General features: G+C 34.9%; 1 protein-coding gene across 2 annotated transcripts; it reads right to left on the bottom strand.

The window, feature by feature from the left end:
• Nucleotides 1-1,876: 1,876 nt before the first annotated feature.
• LOC129298116 (WD repeat-containing protein 55-like) lies at nucleotides 1,877-10,328 on the bottom strand. 2 transcript variants are annotated; one of them, XM_054936528.1, is made up of 16 exons: nucleotides 10,202-10,328; nucleotides 9,590-9,760; nucleotides 9,447-9,479; nucleotides 9,088-9,152; nucleotides 8,863-8,950; nucleotides 8,703-8,775; nucleotides 4,579-4,685; nucleotides 4,368-4,410; nucleotides 4,231-4,287; nucleotides 3,645-3,721; nucleotides 3,451-3,499; nucleotides 3,316-3,362; nucleotides 3,122-3,195; nucleotides 2,755-2,810; nucleotides 2,392-2,512; nucleotides 1,877-2,221 (listed from the first exon to the last, which is right to left on the bottom strand). In XM_054936528.1, exons 2-16 carry the CDS (start codon nucleotides 9,682-9,684, stop codon nucleotides 2,166-2,168), a joined length of 1,041 nt encoding a protein of 346 aa, XP_054792503.1. In that variant the 5' UTR covers nucleotides 9,685-9,760; nucleotides 10,202-10,328; the 3' UTR covers nucleotides 1,877-2,165. The 2 variants fall into 2 exon arrangements, with proteins under 2 accessions (XP_054792503.1, XP_054792504.1); XM_054936529.1 differs by having other exon boundaries at nucleotides 2,392-2,485.
• Between the last annotated feature and the right edge of the window lie 780 nt (nucleotides 10,329-11,108).

Here is an 11,108-nt window from a genome sequence, read left to right as displayed (position 1 = left end):
CTTTGTAAATTTTTGCTGAAACCTTATTATTAATACTGTTTATCAATAATATATGAATTTATATCAATGACAAGCCATTGGTACATTTATTATGCTTGAAGGGTTCTGATTTGATTTATCAATAACACACTACTTTCTGAAAGTGCCGTTTGTGAGGCCATTTGAATTAGGCTAGTTGGCATGATGGCAAAAACTAGGAGATTTATTTAAACGATATTATATTCTATTTTAAACTATTAGATGAATATTATATCATAAAATTTTTCGGTAATGGAATTATAAATCATGGAACAAGTCACGCGGAATTTATATATGCTTATCTATTTTAGATATTTGTTTTGGGAAAAAAAATTACATTTCGACTAAATTTGTGAAGGGCCACGCTTCAAATTTTCAAAAACCCTGCCCACATTTTTTAGGCTATATTTCTCACGGTCACTCTGTCAATATTCTCTTTATTTTTATTAAATAATTATTTTTTAGCAAAAAAAAAACCCTTTTTGCATTAAGTTTTTTAATTCTGTTTTTAATAAATATGTTCACAAAAAATTAAAATGTACATTAAAAAGATGTGCATTAAAATTTTCTGGGTAAACATGATTGATTTTTTGACAACATTTATGTTTAAATAAGCGTATTTTGATCTAATGTATTTAAATTAACAGTGAGCAAACGATTAAATAGATGGTAATGAAAACTTAAAAATAGATGGGTGTTCGTGTTTTGTAACTATTTATATTAGAAAAAATTTATATGGGTTTTAAAAATAAAAAGAAAATATATGTAAATAATGTAAAATAAAAAGGAAGTCAAAGTGCTCTCTAATCTTTTATGGCTTGTTTGGCACAGAAAACTATTTTTGGTGGAAGTAAGAGTAAAAAATGAAAGTAGAAATAAAAGTATAAATGGAAGAGAAGCTTCTCATCAACAAGGAATCGAGTTCTATAATTTTTTACTTACTAGGTTCCATGGAGAACTAGGATCATGATACAAAATAGACAAAAATACTGATTCTACTTTCGCTATCACTTCCACTTCCACTTTTCTTTTTTTTTTTTTTGAAATTGAAAGACAGGTCAAAGGACTTGAAGTTTAGTTACTCACATACGGTTGATCAGCCCACAAATAGGCCATACATCCATCCACCAATAGGCTGATTCAAAATGCATAACTCAGCATTAATATTATGCACATCCTTGGCCAGGCAGTCAGCTACCTTCATATTTTCCCGATTGGAGTAGAAAATCTTAACTTCACTAATCAAGAAAATTAATTTCTATATCTCAATAATACCTGAACTTAAGACTTTATTTGGTTAAAGGAGAGGGGATGAGAGGGAAGGAGGGATCCTCCCAATTTGGGAGGGGGGAGGGTTTGGAGGGGAGGAGACTCCTCCAACCAAACACTGCCTAAAAGATGATTCAATCCCCCACACTCTCGTCTCCTCCAACTAAATACTACCTAAAAGATGATTCAATCCCCCACTAGTCCATAGTAAATGGATTGCTTATAGTGAGTTAGAATACCACTTCCACTTCTCCATTTCCCATCCCAATTCTTTGTTACCAAACGTGCCATTAGATAAATGTAAAAGCTTGATTAGATTTACTGCAAAGCTTCAAGAGTGAGAAACTCAAGTGTAAGAGCCAAAATTCAACGGGAGTCATCTAATTTTTTGTTCATATTTTTGTGACTTCATGGCTTAAGTTCATTTCAAGACTAATTTTTATTTTAAATTCATTTACTTTTAACTCAAAATTTTTTGTCATCTTAAACTTCATTCAATTCAAACTAAGCCACCTATGGCTGAGGGAATTGCAGATATCCTCAAAAAGAAAAAAAAAATGCCATTGCAAGTATAATAAAATAAGAATGATTTGCATTCACAAACGTGACTCAAATAATTTACTTTAAACTCGGTGAGAAAATGCATCAAAAGATTCAAACTTGAGACAAATAACAATATATTGTGTTTCTGGAAAAAAAAAATGGCATGTCATTAAAAACAAAAAATGACTTCAGATTCCAACTATTTGGAATCAAGATCACAAAAACACCATTGACGTAGCCAAGTGTTGTTTATCTACCAAAATCATGGAACCAGAAAAGCTTCCCCGGGAGGTGGCGTTCTGTAGAGTTAAACAAGAAGCTTGTGTTCCCACAATCTACAAATCGGCAAAAAAATTGTTGGAGCCATTACTTTCATTCTTTCTCTTGGTCCCTGCAAAGGCAGCAATATAAAATGAAGTGCAAGAAATAACCTCCCAACAATCATACCATGTCTGCTACTTTCAAGACCAAACAGTCAGATTAAACAGAATCATTCTCTCAAAGGCATCACAAGTAATAGGCCTTTTATAACATCTACAACTACAACCATACTCATCATACCTTTATCACTCTTACAATGGTTAGCATCTACATCCATCTCATCCTTGTCGCTATCAATCACCTCAGCTTCATTCCTCTGTGTGCTTCTCGAACCTTGTATCAGATCATCCAAGTCCCATAGCTGCCATCAAACATGAATCAACTAATAATTACCATCCAAGTGGTTTTGAATTTTTTTTGGCAGCCAACCACCTCATCTAATATCACTAAATAATTACCCAAGTGAACAACAGCCATCAACATGAATCAACTTATCTATCCATTTTCTTTTTCATAGATATTTCCACGTGTTTTTCGCACAATGAGCAATTCCATTCTACTTTGGCTGAGAAGATGTGTGAAAAAGTGAAGTTAAAAGTGTACCTTTAAAGTATGATCATGTGCAATACTGCCGAGGTACTTTCTATCATGAGAAAAAGCTACAAAACCAAAGAAAACCATGGGTCAACGTTGTGAGATCAAATTAACCAGGCCACATCATCCAGCTTAAGGCCAGGACCCAAGTCAAAACATAAAAGCAGACACATTGCTTGTGAATAAACATACAATATTGTGGACAGCAAGATGGACCAAGAAATGAAAAGTAATCCAACAGAAATAAAAATACAGAAAAATTGCTTTGCTACAGCAATCAAGCTGAGACGCTTATTGAAGCAACGGAGGCTCCACATAAGTGAATCCCACCGACAGAAACAGCACGATTCAAATTTTACAAAAGCGACTATATTACCAAGACGTTCAATAGGATATTCTGAGTGTTCTGCAATTGGTTGGATGATCCTGTTGGGTAATATTCCGACCAGACTGAGCGAAAAAGAATAATAAAAAAAATTATAAACGTAGTTGGAAAAGCATATCAATGAACATAGGATAGAATCATGACCAAATCCAAGGCAGCAATGCCCTCATACAAAACAGACTCACTTGATTAACCCATTCTCTGATCCAGTTATGATCCGGTCCTCATCAAGCTGAAATTGAAATACACAAATTTTGTTGATTGACCATGGAATAATATAAAAGCTTACTGATGCTGAAATAATCATGACACCCACTCACCTTCAACAAAGCATCAATAGAGTTTGGTGAGAGATCAATAAACCGATCACTGAACATCAAAGCCATCAAGCAAGAATATCAGTTATAGAGCCAAACTCAGCACAACAGTAATGGAGAGAGAACATTGAACTAATTCCCCTTCTTACTAAGAACAATTTACTTCATCAATTGCAAACCATTGTCACATCAAGTACCTGCAGTCCTGGAAATATCCCCATGAATACAGTAATAGGGTTCCAGTTTGTGATCCACAGACAATTTTCCGACCGTTCTGGTATTAAAAAAAAAAAAAAATTCACATCAGCTAAGGGGCAATTCTAAAGAACATGAGATCAAGCTGTCCCTCTTAAACAGGGAATTAAACTTCAAAATGTATATTTAACGCACCAAATTACAGAATGTCCGAAGTATATTTTATTCTCAGGACCATCCTTTGAACATATTTCAAGGCATCCTACCAGCCTTTGTGCGCAGCTCTAATATGTTCATCTAATAGTATTGTTTGTCCTATTTCAAAGAGATACAAGGACTGTCTCTGATGGGGGAAGGCATAATGAATTCAGAATGAAACTTTGTACAACTTTTTTCCCCCTTATATTTGAAAAATATTATTCCATAACTACTTTTCCAACAGTTTACTTTATTTATTCAACTGAAGCACTAGTAACTTCTGAGTTCACAATCACAAGGTCCTCTGCACTTTGCTGTTTCACAACCAAAGACAGATAGGTACCTCCCTCAATGCATAACCAAGAGAAAGATCAACTGAGAATGCAGTACCTTCATTATAACAATAGACAGCAGCTCATCTTCTGAGAACTCAGATTGAGCTTGGACCTATCAGTAGAAGAAAATAAAGGGCAACGGTCATAAAAAAAATTAGGGGAAAAAAGGAAGCATTAGATGTAAAACTTTACTTTATTTCTTCGAAGATTGCAAACAGAGAGAGTCCCATCTCCACTTCACATGGAAAATAAATTCACAAAAAGATTCAGCATCCATCAGTAATCAAAGGCAATAGAAAAAATAGGGGGGAAACAATTGATGCAGTGCACGCAAGTGTAACTACTTAAGGGAAACATATAAAATTTACAGTAACACTAGATTGACAAGGGAAATAAATGGTACCTTGTTCCCAACAGTTTCATTGCATCAGATGCAAAAGTCATGTCTGAAATGTAATCTTCATGAGCATTAAATGAGTTGCAACAAGAACGTTGTCTAGTATCCCACACCTGCAATGAGAAAAAAGCTAATTAAAAGGTAATAAGGAGACATTTGGTCTCTCCTTGAATACATAAATTAAATATCACAACCATCATCAGCCATAGGTGGCTTTGGCGAAAAGAAACAGTTACTTCAACAAGGGATATTCTGGGGGGAACATAACAGGAAAAAAAAATAAAATAAATAGCACTGTGTTTAAATATGAAATGTCCATAAGAGAGACCATCCACTGCACCATATGGCTAAGCATAGAAAGTCTTGACAAATAGATGATGATAGCAAACTGCATTCTAACTCCTTGCAAAGTAGTCCCTCCAGTCTTATTTATAGGACATTTTCTAAAAGTAATTCTTGGTCCAGAATATAGGACACTTTGCAATAATTAAACTACTTTTTTCAATTTTACCCTTTCTTTATTAGCATAAAGGTATTTAATGTAGTTGCATCATTATTTAAAACCAGGGTAAAAGTAAAAGTACATATAATTTTTTTATGACATCAAGGAAAAAAACTATTTTTTTTTCTTAAGATGTGGGAAACGGTTGAAAGTGTCTTATAATAAAGACCGGAGAGAGTAAGTCGTATATTTGAGGTATAAAAAAAAATCGTATAGATTATTTTAAATTAGTTTGTGTAAAAACAAACTCCGCCTATGTTTATAGCCGGTCCCAAGTCCGGGTAAAGGAGGAGGGTTGTGTTAGGCCATCAACAGCCAATGTAAAACTTTGTTGAATCTATCATGAACATGGACAATAGACGTTATAATGTTAATGCTAGGTCGTTGCCCGTAAGTAACGCGCTGCATGGCTCGAGTACAGTGATAAGTGAGTTAGAGCCGCTGCATCGGCGCCCGGATGTAGTGTTAAATGAGCAAGGGCTACCGCGTCATTCTGGACGCACGCGGCTAAAGAAGTTAGTCCATAAGAGCAAAATTAGATTTGGTACTTGGAATGTTGGGACATTAAATTGTAAATCTTTAGAGGTTGTAGGGGTTATGATTCAAAGGAAAATCAATATCCTTTACCTGCAAGAAACAAAATGGCGTGGAGAAAAAGCTAAGGATATTCAGGGTTTCAAACTTTGGTATACAGGAAAAGTAAGTGCACGCAATGGAGTAGGCATCATTATAGATAAGGAGTGGAAGAAGAACGTTGTAAAAGTTAGCAGAATTGGAGACAGAATTATTTCCTTAAAAATGATAATTGGACATGAGACTGTTAATATTGTTAGCGCTTATGCGCCGCAAGTCGGGACAGAAGCCAATCTTAAGGAATTATTTTGGGAGGATCTAGAGGGGTTGATTCGACATATACCACAGAGTGAAAAGATTTTTATTGGAGGAGACTTTAATGGGCATGTTGGGAGGGAAGCTGGTCAGTATGCGAGGGTGCATGGTGGTTTTGGTTTTGGAGAGCTAAACAATGAAGGACAAACTCTTCTTGATTTCTCATTGGCGTATGATTTTAAGATTGCCAACACTTGTTTCAAGAATAGAGATGAACATCTCATCACTTACAAAAGTGGAGCCTCAAGGTCACATATTGATTTTCTTTTGGTTAGGAACACAGATAGAAGACTTTGTAAAAATTGTAAGGTGATCCCTGGAGATGCTGTTACGACACAACATAGAGTCCTAGTCCTTGATGTGTGTATTATGAGTAAAATTCAAAAACGTCGACAAGTAGTAACACCAAGGATTAGGTGGTGGCAATTAAAAGGTGAGAAGCAAGATATTTTCAAACGAAATCTTTTGGATAAAGGAATTTGGGAATCTCAGGGAAGTGCTAACATCATATGGGAGGATATGGCTAAAAAGATACGGGACGTTGCAAAAGTAGTTTTGGGAGAATCGAAAGGTTCTGGTCCGAGAGATAAGGAGTCTTAGTGGTGGAATAATAGTGTACAGGACAAAATCAAGTATAAGAAGAACTGTTTTAAAGCCATACATTTGTGTAACAATGAGGAAAATTGGGAGAGGTACCGTATGGCTAAGAAGGAAACTAAGAGAGCTGTGGGTGAAGCTCGTTCTAAAGCTTTTGAAGAATTTTATAAGAACCTTGGGACGAAGGAAGGAGAGCAAAATATTTATAAGATTGCCAAGAGTAGGGAAAGAAAATCAAGAGATCTAGAACAGGTAAGGTGTATTAAGGATGAAGAGGGAAGAATTTTAGTTACAGATGATGAAATTAAAAATAGATGGGAGACTTACTTTTCTAAACTTTTCAATAATGGAGAGGATTCATCTAGTAACTTGGAGGATTTAGTAACTGATGAAGGAGAAAAAAATGTCATTCTATCGAATAATACGTGATAAGGAGGTAAAGGAAGCTCTTAAGAAAATGGCAAATGGTAGAGCCAACGGACCTGATTGTATATCTATTAAGCGTGAAAATGTTTAGGTGAAGAAGGGGTGAGATGGTTAACTAAGTTATTTAATGTGATTTTACAGTCCAAGAAAATGCCTGATGAGTGGAGGAGAAGTACATTAATTCCTAGTTATAAAAATAAAGGAGATATTCAAAATTATACTAACTATAGAGAGATTAAACTCATGAACCACACAATGAAATTGTGGGAGAAAGTAATTGAGCACAGGTTGAGATTGGAGACAAGTATTTCTGAGAATCAATTTGGTTTTATGCCAGGTAGATCAACTACAGAGGCGATTTATCTACTAAGGGGATTAATGGAAAAGTATCGTTGTAAAGATAAAGATCTACACATGGTTTTTATTGATTTGGAAAAAGTTTATGACCGTATACTAAGAGAAGTGCTTTGGAAAGCGTTGGAAAAAAAGGGAGTACGGATTGCTTATATTAAAGCCATACAAGATATGTATGAGGGGGTAAAAACTAGTATAAGAACACCTAGTGGTCAAACAAAGGATTTTCCTATAAAGATTGGACTACATCAGGGATCATCTCTGAGTCCTTATTTGTTCAACTTGATTTTAAATGTTTTGACGGAACATATTCAAGAAGAAATCCCGAAATGTATGCTCTTCGCGGATGATATAGTTCTTATAGCAGAGACAAGAGAAGAGGTTAATTGTAAACTTGAGTTATGGAGGAGGACATTGGTATCGAAAGGTTTTCGTCTGAGTAGAAGTAAGACGGAATATTTATATTGTAAATTTGGTAAAGGAATATTCGACAATAATTTGGAAGTGAAATTGGGAGATCAAATTATACCTCAAGTGGAAAAGTTTAGATATTTGGGAGCCATTATTCAAAATGATGGCGAAATCAGTGGAGATATTTCACATAAAATTCAAGCTGGGTGGTTTAATTGGAGAAAAGCTAAAGGAGTTATTTGTGACCGTAAGGTGCCTAATAAACTTAAAGGAAAGTTTTATCGCACTGTTATCAGACCGGCAATGTTATATAGTAGTGAATGCTGGGCTCTAACGGGACTGCAAGAGCATAAAGTTGAAGTAGCAGAGATGAGAATGTTACGATGGATGTGCGGACATACACGTAAAGATAAAATTCGAAATGAGCACGTACGCGAAAAAGTGAGGGTGGCACCTATTGAAGAAAAAATGGTAGAAAATCGGTTGAGATGGTTTGGGCATGTACAAAGAAGACCAAGGGAGGCACCAGTGAGAAAAGTGGAACACATAACTTTGAGTCCGATTAAGAGAGGTAGAGGAAGGCCTAAGAGAACACTCTTGAAAGTTGTTGAATGCGATCTCTTAATTAATAATATTCCTAAAAGCTTGATAAATGATAGAGCACAATGGCGTCTTGCAATCCATGTAGCCGACCCCACCTAGTGGGATAAAGGCTTGTTGTTGTTGTTGTTGTTGTGTAAAAACGCACAACAATGAACAAACCATAACTCATAAAGGATTGCAAAATTCACAATTGATCAAAAAGATTTGAGGAAAAGAGTAAATCAGTCTTTAACACTCCTCCCTTGACATGTAAAAATAGAATGAGACACTAGATACAAGATGTTCTCCATAGCATAATTTCCAATTAAGAGCAAAAACACTATTATATGAAATTAAATAAAGAAGTTACCTTAATACACCCTTCATCATCTCCAGTAGCAACAGTTGACTCAGTCAAATTTATCAATCTATTGACTGCAGCGCTGCATTATAAAACAAAACTGCATAAAACTTTAGATTTAATGATCATGCTCAGCATTTACACAAGTTAATGAGAGAAATCCACCCACCCATGGGCATTATCTAGACGGGCGATGGCAGATCCAGTTTCAACATCTGTTGCCAATATTGAGCAATCTGGAGAACCCGTCAACAGAGCTAAAACAGAAGCAACAAGCAATTCAGAGGCCAATTATGCTCAAGAAAATATCAATATCAAACAACCCCATTAATAAAAATAATAACAACAACAACAATAGAAAAGAAAGAATGTCAGTGAAACTACAATGCATTACCACGTCCATCATTGATGAACCGAACAGCCCTGCAAGACTCAGTGTGCGCCTGAACTTCCAACAACCTGGCAAGACCCCAATTTACTATATGAATATAAACAGCAGCAAATGCATGCAAATGGGGAAAAATTGGAAGCTGCATAAAATCATGAAGCATGTGGGGCAGATATCCAACAACGATAAAAACAAGAATATGTGAACTTCCAACAACCTATCAAGACCCAATTATACTATTATACTATAGCAACTAAAAGAAGAAAATTGATCCAAACAGGGATGAAATTTGGAGACAACAAAAGTCATTATCCATGCAGGTCAAATATCCAACTACAAAAGCAATGAGATATCCAATGTAATACCTTACAGGTGCGCTGTCAGGGTTATATCGGTATCTGCCAGGGGGAGAGTTCAGAAATATATTAAAAAAAAAAAAGGATACTTAAAAAAGAAGTTAACAAAAGAAGCATGTAAGAGTGGAAAATTGAAACTTCAGTCTACTCACAGGTGAAGGTCACCATTAATCAATCCTGCAGCAACAAGCTGATCCGATGAATGAAAGTCAATGTCAAATGGAAGTTTCCCCAAATCTATCTCCATTTAATTTACTCGTAGCAGCCTCTGTTTTTCAGAGGGTCCCAAATCCTGAAGAGGGCTAAAATCCCAGCCGCAGTTTCTGGATTTATCAGGCATCAGTCAGGTCAGCGACTTAAGGGTGATCAACAACAAACAATACATATTGAACGGAAACAAATCAAACCAAACCGAACTGCGGAAAAAAGCAACCAAGCCAACAAAACCAACTATAAGTGAGGTCAGGTTTGGTTTTTATTATGCTAAAGCCAGCAAACCGTGGGTTCATTGGCTATTGCGTCATGAAGCACAACATTTTATGGCTAATTCATATTCTGATTTCTCTCTCTCTCACACACACACACACACAACAAGTTATCGGAACGAAACGTTCAGTGCCCTTTAGTCTATAATTGCTGAATTCTCTACTGTGTCTTTGATTCCAGAGCTATTCATGTCCATACAACTATGATGTCGACACCAATGAAAAAAGAAGAAACGATATTTCTTTTCTCAAGTAGCCAAAAGAGAAAGAGAAACCAACCCGCCGAAGAAGATGAGTTTCTTTCTGGAAGACGCCGGGAAGAACCGAAGACCGACGAGCGGAGAGTTGGCGGCCGAACATGGAGCGAGCAACCGCAGTGCGTCGTTCAAGAAGGGTTGTATTCCTTTTTTTTTTTTTTTTATTTAAGAAAACGGGACAAAGGGAGGATGATGAATTTAATAATCCAGAAAAATATCCAAATTTTTCCTAAAACATATTAGAAGAGGTAAGATGGAAAGTAATGAATTTAATAATCCAGAAAATTTTAATATTAATTCAGATACTCATTATTTTTTTTGGAAAAAAAATTAATTTTATTAATCACCAAAACAAAATATTACAAACAACAGTAATTAAAAACTAAAAAAATGCTCAAAAAGACCTAAAGTACGGTGTAACACACAACTTACAAAAAAAGAAAAAAGAAAACAAAACAACATAAAGCAAAAACTAAACAAGGCAAATTGACCAATGCCTTCTTTGTTTCACTAAAAACTATAGTCAATAGAATGGGAATTATTATCACTCATCAAATCAACAAGCAAAAATTTAAGATAAAAAAAATGTGACATCAAAAAGTCATCCACCTAAACACATCTTTTTAGATCTTATCACTTAGTGATGGACTTAGGGTATTTTGTTGGTGAGGACAAAACTTATATCAAATGAATATTAATATTTTTAAAATATAATTATAAATATTTATTAAATTGATAAAAATAATTTCATTAAAATTAAATGTATAAAGAAACAATAAAAAACTATAAAATTATGATAACTTAAAAAATAAAATTATCTTAATATAAGAAAAAATTATATTGAAAAATAATAGAATAAGTAATAGCTATTTAATATTATACCTTGTTTTAGAAAAAGGTACTAATTTCTTATAGTATCATGAAATATA

Source organism: Prosopis cineraria, unplaced genomic scaffold (genome assembly GCF_029017545.1).
Source record: "Prosopis cineraria cultivar Desert tree isolate PC_DT_omini unplaced genomic scaffold, ASM2901754v1 PC714, whole genome shotgun sequence".
NCBI classification, from domain to species: domain Eukaryota; kingdom Viridiplantae; phylum Streptophyta; class Magnoliopsida; order Fabales; family Fabaceae; genus Prosopis; species Prosopis cineraria.
Note: the sequence above shows the minus strand (reverse complement) of the source record. Positions and strands in the feature narration are given on the sequence as shown.